At 44.2% G+C, this 20,847-nt stretch overlaps 2 protein-coding genes across 7 annotated transcripts in view; both read right to left on the bottom strand.

Annotated features, from left to right (window-relative positions):
* Positions 1–20,847, bottom strand: part of tln1 (talin 1) — a 111,042-nt gene that overhangs the window by 30,493 nt on the left and 59,702 nt on the right. The gene's annotated exons all lie outside the window — the stretch shown is intronic.
* Positions 716–20,827, bottom strand: tpm2 (tropomyosin 2 (beta)). Of its 6 annotated transcripts, none has more exons than XM_085794038.1 (9): positions 20,578–20,827; positions 15,030–15,155; positions 11,090–11,223; positions 10,681–10,798; positions 9,866–9,936; positions 9,216–9,291; positions 7,074–7,136; positions 6,914–6,983; positions 716–1,842 (listed from the first exon to the last, which is right to left on the bottom strand). In XM_085794038.1, the coding sequence occupies exons 1-9, from the start codon at positions 20,689–20,691 to the stop codon at positions 1,760–1,762; spliced, it is 855 nt and encodes a 284-aa protein (XP_085650164.1). In that variant the 5' UTR covers positions 20,692–20,827; the 3' UTR covers positions 716–1,759. The 6 variants fall into 6 exon arrangements, with proteins under 6 accessions (XP_085650164.1, XP_085650161.1, XP_085650167.1 ...); XM_085794035.1 differs by lacking the exon at positions 9,216–9,291 and adding an exon at positions 7,729–7,804; XM_085794039.1 differs by lacking the exon at positions 716–1,842 and adding an exon at positions 5,108–5,457.

Below are 20,847 nucleotides of genomic sequence, written 5' to 3'. Positions count from 1 at the left end.
GGATGTGAAAAGATCGATAGGCTAGTCGACCAGTGTATAATTTTAGCATTAGCATTAGAGATACCCTCTGGTCTGGTATTTAAAAAAGATCTAAATCAGCCATTCTACTGTTTGGAAAATAATCTCCAAATGGGGCACATTCAAAACAACTGTCAACATGTCCAGATCAGGCCGTCTGAGCAATTTCACCCTGAGAGGAGACTGCAAGATGCTAAAAGAAGTCTCCAAAAAACCCTAAAATGTCATCACAGTAGAGCAGGCTGTTACTAATGTTGATGTGAAAGTCAAAGTGCATGTGTCTGCAATCAGAGTGCACAAGTGTCACCTGCATGGGAGGTGTGAAAGGAGGAAACCTTTGCTCTCTGAGAGAAACATGAAGGCCAGTCTGATGAGAACATAGACTGACTTCTGGAATAATGTTCTTGAGTATTTTAGACTCAGATGAGTCTAAAATTGTATTTAATTATTTGGACACCAGAACAGAGGACGCTTGGCAAAAACTAAATTGGGTGTCCTAATTTTATCACATGACTGTGTGTATTCTCCTTATCTCCTTATCAAAACAGATGCACTCGTAGTTTGATCCAGGGTTCTGTGTTGGCAGTGAGCAGAATAACTTTTATTATAGCCTTTTCGTTTAATGTGTAAGGAGGAAGCCAGATGTTGTGTGTGTGCTCCTGACTCAGTGAGTAAATGAACAGCTGTCCACACATCATCACAGACAGAATCATGTTTATTGATTATTGATTTTCTTTTTCTTTTTTACAGTTTATAATGCTTTACTTGAAAGTTAGTTGTGAAACAGCTCCCAGCACCAAGGAAATCAGATCCTACTGGTTGGTCTTTGTCATCGAATTAATTTAAAGATTTGATGACGATTGATGATGCTGGCTTTGTAAATCACTGTGGTGTCAGTTTGGAAATAAAGATGGCCCTAAAGCACGTCGACAATTTAGTTTCAGAATTAAAAAGATAAATTCAATTTGTCAGTATCATTAAAAAAAAAGAGCGATGTGATGTGATGTTGTATGATGCTCAGCCGTCTCACGATTTATTCTCACGCTTCTGTCACAGCTCAGAAACTGTTGGTCAATCAAGCGTCAGAAAAAATCTGCAACAACAAATGTTTCTGCTGCGAACCGGAGACGGGAGCTGGTGTGTGCAGTAGTCACTTTCTCACCAGAGGAGGTTTCACTTCCCCGTGGTGACTTCTGCTGCCACTACATTTAAAGAGTGAGTGAGTGTGTGAGGGGCGTGGCCTGAGGCAGCGGAGGCCCCGTACGAGACTTGGCGTCCCTCGCTGCTCAGTCCAACACACACTTACTGTACACGGCCCTGTCGGGGTTGGTTGGTTTGTTGTTTTTACACAGAGTCACAATGAGACAGCAGAGCGAGCAGCAGCGCAACATGGTGGTGTAGTTGGTGAAACAGTGAGGACTGGGTCCAGAGAAAGGCTTCATCATGTTTGGTCAAACAAGTGAAACCATCTGTTTTCACAATGATGCGACTGTCTAACCCACAAATGTCTCATGTGTGAGGACAGGAAACTGGTGGCAGGCTCAGTCACTACTGCACACACACACACACACACATACACACACACATAAAGAGGGGTTGTTTGTTTGCAGCAGAAACTGTAGTTAAGTATCATTTGTGGTTGTTGACTCGTGCTGGGAGCTTTGGGGAGATTAAACCTTGTTGTTGTTTTTTTGTCTTGTGTTTCTTTCAGGCGATAATTCAGTCAGCTCTGTGGAGGTCTCTATAGGTTGTTGAGCTCCAGAAGGGTTTGGTCCAGGACCTGGTGCATGTCCAGGTTCTCCTCTTTGGCTAGGGCCAGTTTCTCTGGAGGGCACAAAAGGTACAAGGTGAGTTTTGGGGAAATACACTCACAAATGCGTGAGGGCACGCTGAGGGCACACTGAACCCAGAGACTTGACTCAGTGTTTGTGCACGGTGATAAATCATTTCTTAAATCTCAAGTGAAAAGTCCCAGATGTGAAGATGTTCAGTGACTCGTCCTGTCTGATTCACAGCTCTAACACAGAGTTTCACAGAGGCAGCAGACATCCTCATCTATATTAACATAACAGACTGTAACCAGAAATCAAACCCATGCCCCTCCTCTCTCTCTTCCCGACTTCTCTCTTTCTCACTCTTTTTCTGCCAGTACAAATGTCTTCTCTTCCTCTTTATATCAAAATTAAGGCAAAAAATAACTTGAATGAACCGCTGTGCATCAGTGCTGGGCAACAACAGGGCACTGAACACATCGCAGCCTGGTTCAAACACTTGTGTTGTGAGTCTTTGCAGCTCATACTGTATGTTAAAAACCTGGTGAACATGTGTGTTTTGCCTATTTTCTCATATTTTCTGAAGTTGCACAGCGATGAGCTCTCTGTGCCTCCGTTAAAAGGTGCTGTCAGTGTCAGTGAACCAATCAGGGTACAGATCAAGCTTCAAAATAAACCTACAGTCAAACTTTGTACTGTAAAGTAAAAAAAACAAAAAAAACAAGAGGTGACAGAGCCTTTTCAGTTACTGATCCAAACTTTGGAATAGTCTCCCACACATACAATCAGATCTTCACCCTCCATAGACATCTTTACAACTCTTCTCTTTGGCTTTTAATTCAGTCTCATGAGAACTCCCCATCCCATCATTGGGATCATCTTGTTGTTTTTAATGTCTCTTTGTGTCTGTCCTGTCTTTGTTTGAATTAATCTTGTATGTAAAGCACTTTGGTCAACACCTGTAGTTTTTAGATGTGCTCTAGAAATAAAATTGACTTGACTTGACTAAAGTGTGTCGTCATGTTCTTTTCTTCCTTTTTCCTTTTTTTTTACATGGGTGGGTTACGGTAATAATAATGGATACTCACCTCTACTCAAACATCTGGCCAAAGGTTCCTCAGTACATTCACCTCACACTACAAACACACCAACTTCACAACACTCACTGAACTCTCAGTGACCTGCTCTCAGCGAGCCCTGCTTCTCACGCAAACACACACAACTGCATTAACACTGAACACACCAGAGCAGAGCGCTGCTCTCCACTGTGGACAGAGCAGGAAGAGCAGCAGGCGTCAAGCAGATGTTTGAAGGCACGACATGTGAGTCACATCAAATGGAGTTCCATTCCACTGTGGAGTACTCACATACAGACTAATACTGACATCACTTGCTCTTCAGTGATTATTAACCTGGGTTTTTAAAAAAATCTCTATCTTGGTGCTGGAGGGAGAAATACAACAGTGATAACACAGTAGGTGACATCGTTGTGTCCTCAGACAGTCACAGGCTTTAACAGGGAAACTCCACAGCACAGCAGATACGTCTGATATGAGAGGTGTGTCGACTCATGAGCGTCCTGGAGTTCACTGGTCAGGACCAGCAGAGGAGGATCATGGGCAGAAACCTCTGCATTTGGATGTTGAATCAGCTGCGGCAGCCAGAAACCTCATCCTAACAGCTTCTATTTGAGTTAATTTATCCAGGCTGAGGTTTGTGACTGTGTTTCAGAACATCTGACAAGAAATCGGGGGCTGTGGTAGGACACTTGACTCTGGACCTGGTCTGGATTTTGAACCCATTTTGGATTGGTCACTCATCTATTTGGTCATATCACAAAAAAGACTCAGACTAGTGCGGACTAGTGAGACCAATGTGTATGAACTGATGAAGCCCCTTTGATAAGAGGCGGAACGTCTTCCTAGACAAATACAAGTCCAGTTTCCTACGATTCAATTTGAGAGAGAGAGAGAGATCAGAAAAAAAAAACTCTGAATATCAGAGAGTTTTCTGGTATCTTCACTCATGTCACATGTTTGTGAAATGTGTCGAAAGCCTATTTCACTTCATTAACACTGAGCCTTGACATCAGCTTGTGTAGGTGTTGTGTTCACTGAACTTGGTCCTCCACCGTCATGTCCCCACGGAGGGGAACCGGTTTCAACAGGTCACTTTAAAACCCACGCTCCATCAGATATACTGAGCGCTGCTTGCTTCAGAATTACCCACTTTGGCAGACGTGTATGAAACCCCTGATCTCTGTGAAAGGAAGCAGCTCAGTCAACAGGTAGATTGCAGATACCTGCTGTTCCTCCTCCAGACTGCGGAATTCATTCTTATCATCTTCTGACTGAACACACGTCAGGTTTTAGTCGATACATCATCAGCTCAGAGCTCTACACTGATTCAAGATATGTTTGAGGTCCATTGCCATAATCCCTATAGTTTTAGCAGTAAGTTTGTTACCTTTAATTATCGGTGCAAGCTATTTTTAGAATGGTGGAGCAGAGCCGTGAGCTGTTCAGAGCTACGCTACAGAGGCTCATGGGATTTCTTGGTTTCCCTCATCAAACTCATCAAATACACAATCCAACAACTCCAAAAAGCTCTGGTGGACAAGTTGTGACCTGCACATTCACCACGCTATGAGATAATAACGGAACGTTGCGAGACAGAGTTGTTTTTGAGACTGTTTGCTGAAAAACTGCCCCCGCCGGGAAAGCGCATCAGCGGTTTTGCAAGAATTTACCTCGAAAACAATTCCCTCCGTCAACTTGTCCATGAGAGTGTTTTGGAGCTGTTGGATTGTGTATTTGATGAGTTTGATGAGGGAAACTAAGAAATACCATGAGCCTCCGTAGTGTAGCTCTGAGCAGCTCGCCGCTCTGCTCCGCCGTTCTAAAAACAGTTTGCACCGACAATTAAAGTTAAAAAACTTTAAAAACTATAGGGATTATGGCAATGGACCAATTTGCCAAAAAGTTGATCTATCCCTTTAATATTAAATAGAACAAACTGACAGAACAAAGTGTTCAGTACAAGAACATGGTCCTTCCTTCTTAACTTAGTCCTGTGTTATTAGTGCACAGACTGAAAATATCTCATGTCCCAATCACACAGATTCTCAGAACCACAGAGGTACTACTCACTGAAAACTGACAACCATCAGCGATTTCTTCAAACTTCAACCTGCTGATTCAGCTCATGGGTTCTTCACTGCAGATTTATTTATACAGCAGTGGCAGTTACAGCCACATATAAATACAGATTACATTAGGAAAAGAGGAAGTAAACAGAAGAGAAAGAAGACGAGGCTGTAGGGAGTCAGGGGAGCTTTAATCCATTTATTACAGGAAGAAGGGGGACAGAGGGGAGGGGGGGCAGGAGAAGGACACAACAGTGGTGGGAGGGCAGTAACATGACCTTCTGTAAAAAGAGCAGTGTAACACAAACAGCTGACTGAGAGAGCAAGGGGGGAGGGGGGTCTTCTAACCCAGAATGCCGTTGTGCAGCGACATGAACAACAGCGAGCAGGAGAAGAAGAGTTGAGGCGAGAAGGAGGAGCAGACAGGAAGTGAGAGCGTCTACAGTGTAGTCATGTCATTGAGGGCCAGGTCCAGCTCCTCGCTCAGAGCCTTACCCTTCAGCTTCTGAGCATACACCTCATCTGCAGGAGGCACACAGACACACACAGACACACACAGACAGACACAGACATAGACACAGACATAGAGAGAGGCCCAAGCAGAGTGGAAACAGAAAGAGGGACAGGGTCAGGAAAACAAGAAGAAAACTGAAAAGACCAAACTGAAGGATCCCGTGTCACGGCTGTTAGTGACATCATCACATCACCCGGTTACTGAGGCCGAACACTGAGCTCAAATCCACACAGAGTGGGAACATCATGCCGGGTTAAACCACTACGCTACATGTCAGGGTCACACAGACTGGCCCGCTTCAACTGTTCATGAGTCATTAGGTCACACCCTCTGAAGCACATGTTGAAAGAGTTCACTTCCTGTCTCGTCCTTTCAGAACTCACAGTCAGAAAGTCACTACTGAAAACCAGAGTAGTAGTCACACTTCTCAGTACGACTCATACACACACACCAGGATCGTCTCTGCAGATATAATGTTAGTTAGAGTGTTAATGTTAGAGCAGCTGAACAAGAACCACTCCACACGTGTAACATGTGCGTATGTTGTGACTGACCACATGTTTAGTCTGTAACATAAAGTGAGGAGTGTCTGTGTGTTCACAGTGAGTGTGGTCAGACACAGACTGGTGGTGAACCAGTTGACCGCAGGTCAGTGGACTGTGTGTAGTGTGTCGCCACCTGCTGGATGTTTAAAGTTGACCATGATGGTTCACTGAGCTGCTGCACATTTTGCATCTTCACTTTTCATCTTTTCCTTATTCTGTTGAAATCTGGGATGTGTTTGTTTCACATAATTTAAATGATGTCATTTACTTAAACTGACATCCTGTCGCTGCAGAAGATTTATCAATATTGCTACTTTTCTTTTTTTGATCTGGTTATTTCATCTTATATTTTAACATTTCTCTTGATGCTTTGTTTCTTCTATGATGTGATTAAATCCAACCTGCCAATGGGACTGGAGATTGAAATTAGCAACTGGCTATAATAATAACCTCTATCTATCTATCACTCAGAGTCATATATATATATATATATATCTTTTTTCCCCATTTAAAAAACTTAGCTTTACCAAATTTATCAATACAGCTGCAGACAGTGATGTTGTATGTCCTGACTGCACTTATTATCTGCACATATCTCAATACAGCAGCCAATGTGCAGCTGTGAGGACACACACAGAATAATGAAATAGACTGGTGTGAGATCCAGATGTGGATTACAGCTGAGACACATCAGCAGCTCAGTGACGGTTTCACTGACATCCATTAGGGGGCAGTATACTCCATCAAAACTACAGTCAGATGGTCAGGGTACTGCCAGCCTCTCGCTCTGTGTGCGGCCTACTCTCCTGCTGTAACCTGGTTCATCACTGACATTAGAGCAGCTGTCTGTTACTATGACAGCGGGCGTGTTACTGTGGTCAGTACAGTACGAGCAGAGCGGCAGGCGAGTGCGACGTACCTTCCAGATCATCAATGGTCTTCTCCAGCTTGGCGACAGACCTCTCGGCAAACTCGGCACGAGTCTCAGCCTGGAACACAGATACAAACACAACGTGTGTGATTACACCGGGCGACCTGTGTGAACACGCGTGTTACTGTGGAGGATCCAGAAATCTCACCTCTTTCAGTTTCTCAGTAAGAACTTTGATTTCTTCTTCATATTTGTCCTCCTTCTGTGAATACTGTAAAACAAACACAACAGGTTTTAACTCGCTGCCATTAAAATACATCCATTACACTTTTTAATCACGTTACATCTACAACTAACTGACTTCAGGATTTGGATGAACTCGCTCCCCTTCTGTTTAACTTTGCACAGTTACTAGTGTGTGTTTCGGACGATTCAAAAGTGAGCTCTATCCGCCGCCATAATATGAAAGTCCGTTGCCAGCTGGACCCTCCCTGGAACTCCAAAAGTGTTTTGATGACTCTGAAAGTTCTCTGAACCCTTCGTTGGCATGACGGTGACTAGAAAATTGGTGAATTATCGAATTTGGGTGAAGTATCCCTTTAACATTTCAGTTGTGGTTCATGTTGTATAAATTAACATGAGTATAACTCTGTGATGTCTATCTCTAACTCAATGTTGATCTTCCTCGTCTTGTTTCCTTCAGAATCAAGGATGAACTCAGCAGGTTAATGACGACTCAGTGTATATTACTGAATGGACATCCTGTTCCTGTCACAATGTGTGTGTTCTTAACACACTGGACACGTGTGTGTGTGTGTCTTTACACAATACACACACACTGTGACAGGTCAGCTCCACTGTACCTTATCGGACTGGGCCTCCAGAGACTTCAGGTTGTTGGTGACATTTTTCAACTCTTCCTCGAGGTCACCAGATTTACTGATCAGAGCAGGAAAGAAGGAAAGGAAGAGAGGGAAGGAGTAAAGGAAGGACAGGAGGAGAGATCAACCCCTGACACTTTCAATAACGTCCGTCTGTCTGCGCCACTCAGAGACAGGAGCAGACGTCTGGCTCTGAGTGAGACAGACAGCAAAGGTTCAGGCAACATGTCAGGTGATGTTACAGGAACAGGTAGGTGGAGGTAAAGGTAGATTACAGCAAGATGCAGGTTAATCACATCTACTCTATATCTGTTTTTCTTGTCAACAAACCTCATGAAGACAGTCAAACCATCAGTGTGTTAGTCCGTCTCTTAAAGGGATAGTTCAACATTTTGGCAAATTGGCCCATTGCCATAATCCCTATAGTTTTAGGAGTAGGTTTGTTAGCTTTAATTGTCGGTGCAAGCTGTTTTTAGAACAGCGGAGCAGAGCCGCGAGCTGCTCAGAGCTACGCTACAGAGGCTAATGGGATTTCTTGGTTTCCCTCATCAAACTCATCAAATACACAATCCAACAACTCCAAAATGCTCTGGTGGACAAGTTGTGACCTGCACATTCACCACGCTATGAGATAATAACGGAGCGTTACCAGACAGAGTTGTTTTAGAGGTAAATTCATGCAAAACCACAGAGCGAATGCAGAGACTGCTTGCTGAAAACCCCGACGGGAACTCGCATCAGCAGTTTTGCATGAATTTGCCTCGAAAACAACTCTGTCTCATAACGTTCCGTTATTATCTCATAGCGTGGTGAATGTGCAGGTCACAACTTGTCCACCAGAGTGTTTTGGAGTTGTTGGATTGTATATTTGATGAGTTTGATGAGGGAAACCAAGAAATTCCATGAGCCTCTGTAGTGTATCTCAATTAAAGGTAATCAACCTACTGCTAAAACTATAGGGATTATGGCAATTTGCCAAAATGTTGAACTATCCCTTTAATACCTTCCCCTGTCTGTCTGAGCTCAGTGGCTCCTACTGAAGATGGAGATGTTAGAAAAACAGCTCAGTTATAGTTTCATTATGAAACAACTGACTTTTTTATAAGCTTTACTCACTCACTCTGGGGCTCCCCCTGCTGACCCAGAGGTGTCAGTCCTCCTCCATGACCTTTAACACTTGTTCTTACTTGTGTTTTAATCAGACAAACAGATCCTCACTCCACAGTACTGATGACACCCTCATGGTTCTGCCTGAAACTGATCGTTCTGCTGCCCTCCATCAGATTTGTCAACAAGAAAAAACAAACAAGGAATATAGAATATCAGTTGACTTAACCTTTAACCCACAGAGGGTGAATGCAGGTTAGACAGGAAACAGAGAGGGGAGGGGTCAGAGGCCGCAGGTCAGAGGACCAGAAGGCAGCGGCAGGTCACATGTCAAGACCTGGTGGACTCTGTACTGTAAGTACCTCTTCCTCTCCGCACATCATGGACTTCATATTCTGGTCCATGAGTCTGAGCTCCTCCTCCAGGTCCCTCACTCGGCTGCACAGTTAGTCCAGGTCGAGGGGTGGGGTGAAGGAGGGTGGGGGGGAGGGCAGTGGGGACGGCAGCCGTGACACAAGACAAGTCCCAAACAGGTGGTGTTGGTGCGTTCAGGCATGCATCACACAAACACACACACACAGAGAACACACACAACCAGGTCTCTGTGTGATTAGTGCATCCACACATATGACAAGATACTGTAGTGTGGTACTGAAGAGATCGGCTGACTGATATATCATCATTCAACAGGAAATAAATCAATCTGAATCATTGATTAATGGCCCGGGTTATTAAAAAATGGATAAACTTGAGGTTTCAGGATCATTATGAGCCGAATAATCTTAGTTATGTGTCTTTATACCCAAACCATTAATCAATTTATTAATCAAAGAATCAGTAGATTAATCAATAGCGATCATTATTAACAGTTCACATTCATATCAGAGTAAACACACGGTCATCAGGTTTAAGTAACAGTGATCACACGACCTGGGCTATCAGAACATGATAATGTTATTGATGTGAGTGTCTCGTGGCGGTGTAAGTTTCCACGGTGCGGGTGTTGACTTACGCCTCAGCCACCTCAGCACGCTCCTCTGAGCGCTCCAGGTCGCCCTCCAGGATCACCAGCTTACGCGCAACCTGCAAGACAGTCGGCAGCACCTGTCAGTCACATGACTCCCCCACACAACAGAGCAGGTGTCTAACCGCACAGACTGTCGCTTTTCAAACAGTGGGAGCAGTAAACTGATAGAAACAAAGGATGTTGGTGTGTTGTTGTTCCTACGACACGACAACATCATCATTTCTAACGCAGGCTAAATGTTACAGAGTTTATAGCAGTGGTTCCCAACCTTTTTTGGCTTGTGACCCCGTTTTGACATCACAAATTTCGGGGGCGACCCCGTCAATCAAGATGCGCCAGTTCAGATATTTTTATATGCTGCATTTTATTTGAACTCAGTTTATATTCGATAAAGTGAAAGTATAGTTGTTTAAGATTGTGTGTGCTGTTTTTAATATATATATATATTTTTTAAGTTTATTTTGGGGGGCTTTTTTCACCTTTAATGGACAGGAAAGTTGGGGCGGGGGGAATGACATGCTGGATAAGGATTTGAACCGGGGCTGCCTGCATTGAGGACTAATAGCCTCACTCAACACATGGGGCAGGCGCTCTACTAACTGAGCTAAACACCGCTACATTTAATTATAATTTTAAAACGAGTAATAATTAAAAAAAAAAAAAGTATCAGCGGCCCCATTTGAATTCCAGGCCACCCAGCAAGGGGTCCCGACCCCAAGGTTGAGAAACAGTGGTGTATACTGTTCTGACTGTGGGTTGGTAGTAGCAGCAGTGTGTGTGTGGTGTGAAAGCTGCCCCACCTCCTCATATTTGCGGTCGGCCTCCTCAGCGATGTGTTTGGCCTCCTTCAGCTGCATCTCCTGGATCTCCATCTTCTCCTCGTCCTTTGATGCTCTGTTCTCAATGACCTTCATCCCTCTGGAAGAGCAGAGCAGCAGGCAGCAATAAGCAGCCGGTCAGACCCACGGAGCTGATTGGTTATATTTATGTTCACCTGAACACCACTATCATTACACATCAGGTGACCCCTCCTCTGTTAAATCAGTGTCTCAAAGTTTCTCTTTTTTCTGTGGATGAGCTTCATGAGTGTAATCACTATTGCATTATGGGAAGTGTGGGATGAAGTGGTTTTGGAGTCTGACACTTCAGTCACTAAAACTAAACTGGACACTGGTCACACTGGACCCTCAGAGTGTGGGAGCTCCTCACCTCTCGCTCTCGTCTGCAGCCTTCTCCGCCTCCTCCAGCTTCTGCAGAGCTGTGGCCAGTCTCTCCTGAGCTCTGTCCAACTCCTCCTCTACCAGCTGGATACGCCTGTTCAGAGACGCCACCTCTGCCTCAGCCTGCACAAACACACAAACCGATGATCAATATTTGAATACGGTTACATAATTATACAGCACCACTTGTTCTATGATCAGTCCAGATGTGACAGAGGTCCAGGTCTAGGTCTTCCTGCGGTAGAAATCCTTTACCTCTGACAATCACACACTATAGACCATACAAACCCACAGATTGCACTGGAGGACAAGGGCCTGTGTAAGATGATCTTTCGTTCAAGAGGTTGTGGTCTATCACATTTATGTTATCTGTTATATTGTTTCTTATTCCTTAAGCCTGTTAATTTATCTTCTTAACTTTTCTTTTTTAATTCTCATTCTAATAATATTAATCATTATTATTACTACAGAAAAACCAGTCATATTGCTCTAACATCTCCCCTGTCTCATGACTGAGATGTGGAGACAGTGACCATCAGGTGACCTCATCCTAAAGACTCTGACATGATTTTAACCTGTTAATGATCAATAAGATGATTAGTCAACCCAGACTGAGATACACAGCAGTTTTCAGAGTCCTGCTTTGCCACCGTCAGTGGTCTGTCCCTCTCTGGACTGGAGTCTGTCTGGTCCTGGCCTTTTATATACAGTCTATGGTTCTGTCTATAATAACAGTCAGTAGTGGTGAAGCTCGTGCTCTCATCTGCTGTAACGTCTGAACTAGTGTCAGTGTTTATCCTCTGCTCTGCACCCACAGCGCTGTTTGTCATCTCTGAAACTCGTCGAGCTCATCGATGAGTAACTAGTTTCCGGTAGGCTATGTGGGTCGCCGGGTGGTGCAGGTGCAGGTGTCGGTGTGTTACCCGCTCTCTCGCCTCCCTCTCGGAGTCCGCCTCGGCCTGCAGCAGCTCGGCCCGGTCCTCCGCCTCGTAGGCCACCTGCTGCAGGCCCTGAATCTTCCTCCTCACCGCGTCTATCGAGGTGAAAGCCGCCATGCTCTCTCTCTGCTGCGGTCTACACTCTGGCTTCTACCCGCTATGCTTCTACCTGGTGTCGCGGTGTTGCCGTGGTTACCGTGTGGGTTCTTCCGGTTAGCTACAATTTCAAAATAAAGGGACTATCGATAGGAACGACAGTAGCCTAATTAAATCACCTGTGTCAGGTGTGGATTTAGTTTGAGTCTGGGTTTCCTGAATTCAAAAGCTATCATCAAATAATGACTTTATTAAAAAAAATACATAAAATAAATAAATAAAAAATAAAATAATAAAACTTGGGGCGGTGTTTAGCTCAGCCCCATGTGTTGAGGCTATAGTCCTCACTGCAGGCGGCCCCGGTTCGAATCCCGCGTCGGACGGCCCTATCCTGCATGGGGTCATCCCTATGTTCCCACAGCCCTATGTTCCCTCAGCCCTATGTTCCCTCATTTCTAACTTTTGTCGTCACTGAAAATTAGGCCCTATGTTCCCTCAGCCCTATGTTCCCTCATTTCTAACTTTTGTCGTCACTGAAAATTAGGCCCTGCCCTTTGGTCCCACCATTGGTTGGGTTTAGGCAATGAAGAAAGGAGTTGGTTAAGTTTAGTAAAAAGACCAGGTAGAGGCTAGACAGGCCAGATAGACAGAGTCCAGATAGGTAGAGAGAGTCCAGAGGGAACATAGGGCTGAGGGAACATAGGGCTGAGGGAACATACCTGTCACACTCTCAACTATCGAATAAGGGCATGAAAAGCCAAAAAAATATACTTAAAAAAAAAGAAAAAGAATATAATAAAACTTGTAACGATAACTGATTACTTAAAAGTAACGTGCCCTACACTGTAAACCTCCGCAGCTAATAACCAGAAAACCCACAGCTGAATGAAGTTAAGTGTAATTAATTAACTCACACCTGTCACTTGTCTGACTGTGATTACTGTATGTTTTACTAGTAGGCCTATTCAAATATTTTCACAACTGTAATTTTTTTCTTTTTTTCTTTACTGTAATTTAATACTGATATTGATTAGCTTATTATTAACATATTAGGCCCCAGGCTTTTGATTCAGGCTTATACCATCATTTGTGTTTGTATCTTTCTGTGTGGTAAATTGTATTGTGAATTAAATATGGTAAAATATACATTGAAGATCACATAATGACTCGTAATAATTGTATTATTCCACTTTTTTAAAGGGAAATAGTTGGTTAATTGATGGCCTCTGGCTCTAACTTTCCCTTCATTTCTGCTACATGAGGCATTCACAGTACACAGTTTGTGAGCAGATGTCCTGAGGCAGAGACGGTGCAGTGAACACCAGCTAGAAGCAGCAGACTCCTGTAAGCACTACTACAGGCATAAACAAATTCATGCATTGCTCCGATTTTTTTCCCATCTTTGGTAACATCAGTTCCCACTCCCCCTCCCGTCCCCCTGCGTCACGCTCACATTCTGCTCTATAATTGGTCAAAAATGCTGTGACTGAATCACTCAGGGAAACCTCCACAAATGTCATTACTCTGCCGAATTATTGGCCCCCGGTCTCCACAGCATCTAACTGAGTAGATGCTCAGAGGTTAGAGGTTAAATGAACACTTTGTAGTGTTGGTACGGTAGATGTGAATGGCAACAGCATGGTGTGAAGGCAGTGAGGTGGAGAGAGGAGACCACAGCTTCAGCTCCAAGCTCCACCAGGAAGCCTGGAGGAAGGTCAAATTCACCACAACACTGTGACGAAATGTTAAAGTGCTGTGGCTGATGTGTGGTTTCTTAACAAATATAAACTTCACTCTGAATTAGCCACACAAGGATCTTTCTCTAATATAAATTGAACTCTTTGTTTATCTGTTGAGCTGCAGTGGGGTGGTGGTTTACTAGAAGACTGATTTTAGCTACAGCACCAGATATGGATCTTCTTATGTCCAATATAAAGAGCAGTTATTATTAGAGCAAGAAGACGGTCTTGATGTATTCTCCTGTCAATGAACCTACCTATGTCTGCAGTCTTCATCATGTTGGGCCAGATTAATTATGCTGTAGGAAAAACTGAGCCAGGATCAACTTTAGCCCTGGACTAAGCTGTGGTTTTAATGCTCGGTTTCTCACAGTGTCACAGCAGAAAATGCGCTTTAGACTTCAGAATACTTGTGGTTAACACTGGTGTGATATATTTTGATATGATATACAATACTGTAGTACTTTAATATATTACCAGACAGTACTCTGGTCTTGGAGTGTACAGTTCTGCAGATCTCAGAGCAGTTCCTCGTGAACATTAGGACAGCAGCAGTATCTGTATGAGCTCGTGCCAGGCATAGACCCCAGAAACCAAACCCTCTACATGGAGCCCTCCACGTTGGTTAGAGTTGATGGCATTGGCGGCGAGGTGCAGACAGGCTTTATGATATGTTGGTCGAATCTGATACCGCACATGACAGATTTAATGGAGTCTCTGCTGCTGCTGTCAGCGGCCAGGCCAGGCCGGGCCAGGCCGCTCCTCTGCGCCACTTTGCGCATGGAACTAATGACGATGATTCTTTGGGGATTTAGCCCAGGCAGCTTTAGCTGACACTGACTGAAGGTCAACATTAAAATGGTTCTGATTACTGCACATGTGTGAGTGTGAAGCTGGACTAACAGTAACAAACCGCCCTGTGCATATTTAAGACAGGAGGAGCTAAGACTTGACACGGCTGGTTATAGCAGTGCTGATGTCACTGATGGTCTAAATTTACGCCGTGTGGTAACTCAAGTTAAACAAACCAGAGGAAACAGTTTGGGCAGTGATATATGAAACAGTGACAGCACATGTAGTCAGAGTGTGACCGTGTGAGGGATCAGATGTGACTGGGCCCAATAGGATTACGTGCTCTTCAGCTCCCTTCACTCACATCTGTTGCCTTCTTCTCCGCCTGCTCCAGCTTCTCCTGGGCGTCCTTGAGCGACTCCGAGTACTTATCCAGCTCATCCTCCACACCTTTCAGCTTCTTCTGCAGACCCAGCAGCTCCTCCTCTAGCTACACAACAAACACAGAGAGAGAAAACACACACACAAAATGTTAGGAAGATTATCTTTGATCTTGGATATTTACAACCATGCAGGATGTTGAAGTACAGAGTACAGAAGGGATTTAATATGTTGATAATAAATGAATGGAGGAGGTCAGAGTGGGCTGGTGGGCAACGCTCCATGTGTAGGCTTAGAAAAACACTTTGTGTTTGGTTTAGTATTAAAAAGTCAAGACAAGAACAAGATAAAAACAAATGGTAGCCTATAGCTAATGTATCCAGAAGCACCAGAGCTCAGTTGTGTCTTCAGCCTCCACCTGGTCAACTCCCTCTGGACAGTTTACAGCTGTTTTCACAGATGTGGTAGTACTCCCCAACACCTGGATACTTCCCCTTTAAACAAAAGCTACACACTGCTTAGACCAAACCATGGAGGTGTCAGTGTGCTTGGTGGATTGTCACACAGTGTCTAAACCCCCACCACATCTGTCCAGACTCAGCAGGGTGATTGTCCAGGTGTGACAGTGTCCCCACCCCAACAGTGGGTCTCTCACCCCGCCTTCAATCACAGTCAACGCCACTTTGTAAACCTGCATGTTTGAAGCACACTCTGGCTTTTATCGTGTTTCAATTTCCACATAAAACCTGCCTACCAACACATTTCAAATGTCTTGGAGATTATGTCAAGCATCTAGATCTCAACTAGCTCAGATTCCCCAGTAATCTGCTGTGAATATTCAGAGGTCCCACAGGAACTGGAGTCTGTATCGTTGAATCGTTGAGCTAACAGTGCAAGTGCCACCAGCGAAAACCAGTCACCAGCTAGGTTTCCATAATGAAGAAAGAAATGGAGTCGTCAGTGAAACCTGATTGGATGTTTGGGTCAGAGATACTTTGACACTCATCAGCTGATGTGAACCAGGAGTCACAACAAAGATCTGAGGGAGAAGAGAAGTTGATGAGCATGATGCTCTCAGAGTTCAGGTCTTCACGGTCACAGACACTGTCTCTGTAGCTACTCTCTCTAGAAGACGATGAGAAACCAAGAGTCAGGATTGAAGGCCGAGAGCAAACACTGGAGCAGAGCTGCTCCCACCAGACGTCCTGAGACTGTGTCTGAGGTTAAAGAGATAGTCCAACATTTTGGCAAATTAGCCCATTGCCATAATGGGCCTATAGTTTTAGGAGTAGGTTTGTTACCTTAAATTATCGGTGCAGGCTATTTTTAGAACGGCAGAGCAGAGCCGCAAGCTGCTCAGAGCTACACTACGGAGGCTCATGGGATCTTTTGGTTTCCCTCTTCAAACTTATCAAATACACAATCCAACAACTCCAAAACGCTCTGGTGGACAAGTTGTGACCTGCACATTCACCATGATAATAACAGAACATTATGAGACGGAGTTGTTTTAGAGGCAAATGAAGAGACTGCTTGCTGAAAAACTGCCCCCGACGGGAACGCACATCAGCAGTTTTGCCTGAATTTACCTCAAAAACAACTCTGTTCTAGTGTTGTAGAGGGGACTTGGGACCACATTTTCAAAGTTTTGGTCTTGTCCCAGAATAGACTACATTTTTACTCGGCCTTGTCTCGGTCGAGCTGGACTCTGGATTTTTTCTCAAGACCACATCTGCAGTGACATCACCGCAAATGTCTCTCTGTCACTCGCTCACTTTGGTTTATGTAATGTCATTCAATAACAAAAGTTGCTTGTGTGTAACCATCTGAAAAACATTGTGAAAAAGTGTGAGCAGTGGGAGACTTCAACAGGTTCTTTCAATCCAAACTTTGTTTCAATTAAATATGGTATAGATTTTATGTCAAATTATATGTTCTTTTTAGCTGAGGAATAATGAAAATATCAAGCCATGTGATAATTATGAGTAGTGGTACTGAATACAGTAATGGTCTTGAAAATGGTCTCGCATTGGTTTGATCTTGGCCTTGGTCTCGGCCCCTTTTGGTCTTGGTCTTGACCCCCTCAAAGTCTTGGTCTTGTCTTGGTCTTGGTATGCTCTGGTCTCGGTCTGGACTCTGTCTCGGGTTAGGTGGTGATGACCACAACACTATTAATGGCTAAAAAAAAAGTCCCAACTGTTGTTACTGTGAAATTCACAGCACAGATCCATGCTCCTCATAGGATATGGAATAAATCTACTGACCTATTAATAAACACTTATTTAAAAGACCCTGTTACAGTAATATGACTCTAATGAACCCGTTGCAGAGGATTTCCTTGGTCACAATCATATTTTCTATTCTGGACCTCAGACTTCTGTTATCAATAACTCAAATCCAACGTTTCAGCAGGTTGCCATTTACAACAACTGCTTCAAGGACTATAAAAAGACAATTGTACCCGACAACAATGTCCCCAGGACAAATGTCCTTTCTATATCACTTCTGACAGTCTCTCCAGCCTGTATCCATGTAAGGCCTCCCAGTCACAAATAGCCTGGGACAGTCCTGATCCTACTGTCGACTTTGTGGCAGCACCCAAATGACAGCCTTGACCGTCTTTCTGAGAGGAGCAACAATTCAAAGAAGGTGGGGGGTCTTTAGAGGGGGCACAGAAATAGACCCGCCGGCAGTCAGTGCTCCTGCGCACAGAGAGGTGATTGTGTAGCCATTGTTAATAGCTACGATCTGAGCTCCTCTGGGAACATGCGCTATGTGGACAGTTGCATAGCTGAATAGTTGCCGTCTATTCATAGATCGCTACCTGATCTTGTCAATTATACTGGGGCGGTGGAGTCGAGTCATGCATGGAGTAATATCACTGTTCTCTAGCTGAGACAATAAGCAGCAACCAACTTCTCAGTTCACAGCTGGAACTGCAGCTGGATTTGGCAGAAGGCAGATTGGTTAGAAAGTCTATGGCTGGATCCATACTGCTGGACAACCATTGGGCCTTACACACTGTGATCCAGGGCTCCGCCCCCTGCGATAACATCATATACTGGACCGAATCAATATATTAAATTCTAGATATCGCTCAGGTCATGTCGGGGAAGCACGGTGGTGCAGGTGTTAGCACTACTGCTTCTCAGCAAGAAGGCTCTGGGTTTGATTCCCGAGCTTGGGGCCACAGTATTCCACTATAGTCTGGTCAGAGTTTGCATGTTCTCCCCATGTCTGTGTGGGTTCTCCAGCTTCCTCCCACAGTCCAAAGACTTGATCACAAGCTTGATTAACAGCTCTAAAATGCCTGTAGGTGTGAATTTGGGTGTGTGTATGAATTGTTTGTCTGCCCTGTGATATACTGGTGACCTGCCTAGGGTGTACTGTGTACCCCACCCTCGCATTATGTCAGCTGGGACTGGGTCCAACCCACCTGCCAGGTACAGCAATAGAAGGATGGATGGATACTATCCAAGTCTAGTATCAACCACAAAAAGGCCAGTGGTCAGCCGTTTAGAGCTACGTGAATTATTGGATTACTGGTTTTTTGTTCTTTCATCTTTTTATGTGGTGAGTGGAACAGACTGAGGCCTCCAGTGTTTAATGCAGCCATTGTTGGTCTTTTGGTGGAGAATAAGTTTTAGACTTGGGGACAGGTCTGAGTCTCAGCTGTTCGTGGAGCTCAGTTGCCAACCCAAGGATTTTATCTTTCAAACTGAACTCTAGCCTACAGGAATAACAGAATAAATCTTAAAGAAAAGAAACCATGTGGACTGATAACTGTAAGACCCATGGATGAGTTTAAATTTGGACTAAAATCCAAGTGTTTACAGCAGGGATGTCAGTGAATCTCCACTGGTTTAAGTTCTTACTGGACCTGCTGAACACAGCTGATTGGTGAAGAGCTGCACCAGAGGGCGGAGCCATCACATTGAGTTATCTCTGTCTGGTCTATGTTCACTTCCATCAGTCAGAATGAATAGTGTCTAGGTGTGTGTTACCTCAGCTTTTTTCATTGTGTTAACACACAACACTGTCCAAAAACAAGGTGAAATAGCAGAGAAATGTGTGCCTTTACGTCGACCTGATTAATCTCTTTTAGCTCTGTGTTTGGTTTCCACCAGTTCCTGATGGAAACTTCTGGCTCTTTAGCTGCAAAACGCTCCACAGGACAACAACATAGGTAGCCTACACTAAATAGAATTATTGAAAAATTACTTGAACTGATTTGGAAGAAAACCCAGTAGAGCTGGGAGAATTTTCATGTCAATATACATAATGTAAATGTAAATTTAATAGGTTATTGGCTTGAAGATGCTAACAGTTTCACGCTAATAGGATTTTATATTACAGTATTACATGTTTGATACACTGTGCTGTACCTTGTGCATTTGGGATGTTTGTGTAGCCTAGATTGCACCGAAAAGGTAAAATGATGAGATGGTCATTGTATGTTGTATAATTAAATTTAGGTATGGTATCTCGTTTTGGAATACATTTTGAATCGTTACAGTAATATTATAATCCAGATGACAATAACAGTTTAATTAGAAATTTGCTGTGACCGACTGCTTTAAATGCTTCTGAGTGTAGTCATGTATGGTCATATCTCTGAGGAGGTTCATGATTCAGTGGTCTAGTCATACTCTACCCTTGTATCAAGATGAGACAATGCTTATCAAAAGATTCCATAATTTCAAAACCAATATATTTAGATGTATCCACTGTTACACTAAGAGTGAATAAATAAGTGAGTAAGGCTCTTGTCTACATCCGTCCACCAGTGTCTGTGTGGGTGTGGCCACCAGGGCTACATACATGGTCCACACATATTTGGTCAGTCGGAGTGACTTTCCACTGAAGGCAGCTACGCATGAGGCTGTTTTAAAGACTTCACTCTTTATCCAACTAAAACCACCACATGTCTCCTGTCACTTCAGTCATTCACTTTCAATAATTCACCAATATTCATCAATAATCCTGTAACAGTCTCAGTCTCTGCCTCCTTCTGTTTAACCTCAGTCGCAAGTCATGTCAGACCAGAAGCTGCTGGTCCTGAAGCTGAGGTGGACCCACATCCTGATCCCTGAACTTTGATCCTGCATGGTCCTGGTGCTGCTCGCTGTGGGACCATGAGAGTCTAGAATTAACGGGTGTGATAGAAAGAATTAAATTGAGTAAAACTTTTCTTGCTGATGAATGTAAGGGAGATTTAACCCCTGTGGAGGCTATGGTGCAAGGGCTCCACTCTTCCAGTCCATGATGCCTCTCCTCAGGCTGTGGACAAACCTCACTCTTGATGTTGGTGGCTGTTTCTTCTTTGATTATCTTCATTTATCCTCATTATTTTCTCTGTATTTTTTTATTTTTTTTTAAACTTTTCTTTAAAAAAAAGAAAAAAAAAACTTCTCAAATAAAATCAAAACCAAATCAAACACCCCACCTCCCAGCACCCTGGAGGAGATGCTCCTGCAGAGCCAGTCACCAGAGTGGCTCTCCAGGTGGTGCAGGTGAAGAGTGCTGCCTACCAGTTTGCATTTGTCCTCGGCTCCCTTCTTGTCCCCCTCGGCCTGCTCTGCCCGGTCTATCGCGTTCTCCTTATCCAGCTTCAGCATCTGCATCTTCTTCTTGATGGCCTCCATGGTTGCTCAGCTGTCGGGTCTCGGCGGCGGGGAGAAGAGAAGCTCGGCTATCCGGACAGAAGGACAGAGGACAGAGACAAGGACCGGTCTGTGTGACACGGACGGAGGAGGTGGACAGGAGCGCGCGTGCGGCGTGACTGAGCGGCTCGGGTTGGG

The sequence above is a fragment of the Trachurus japonicus genome, chromosome 12 (assembly GCF_045865225.1).
Source record: "Trachurus japonicus isolate A0001 chromosome 12, Traja_1.0".
NCBI lineage: Eukaryota > Metazoa > Chordata > Actinopteri > Carangiformes > Carangidae > Trachurus > Trachurus japonicus.
Note: the sequence above shows the minus strand (reverse complement) of the source record. Positions and strands in the feature narration are given on the sequence as shown.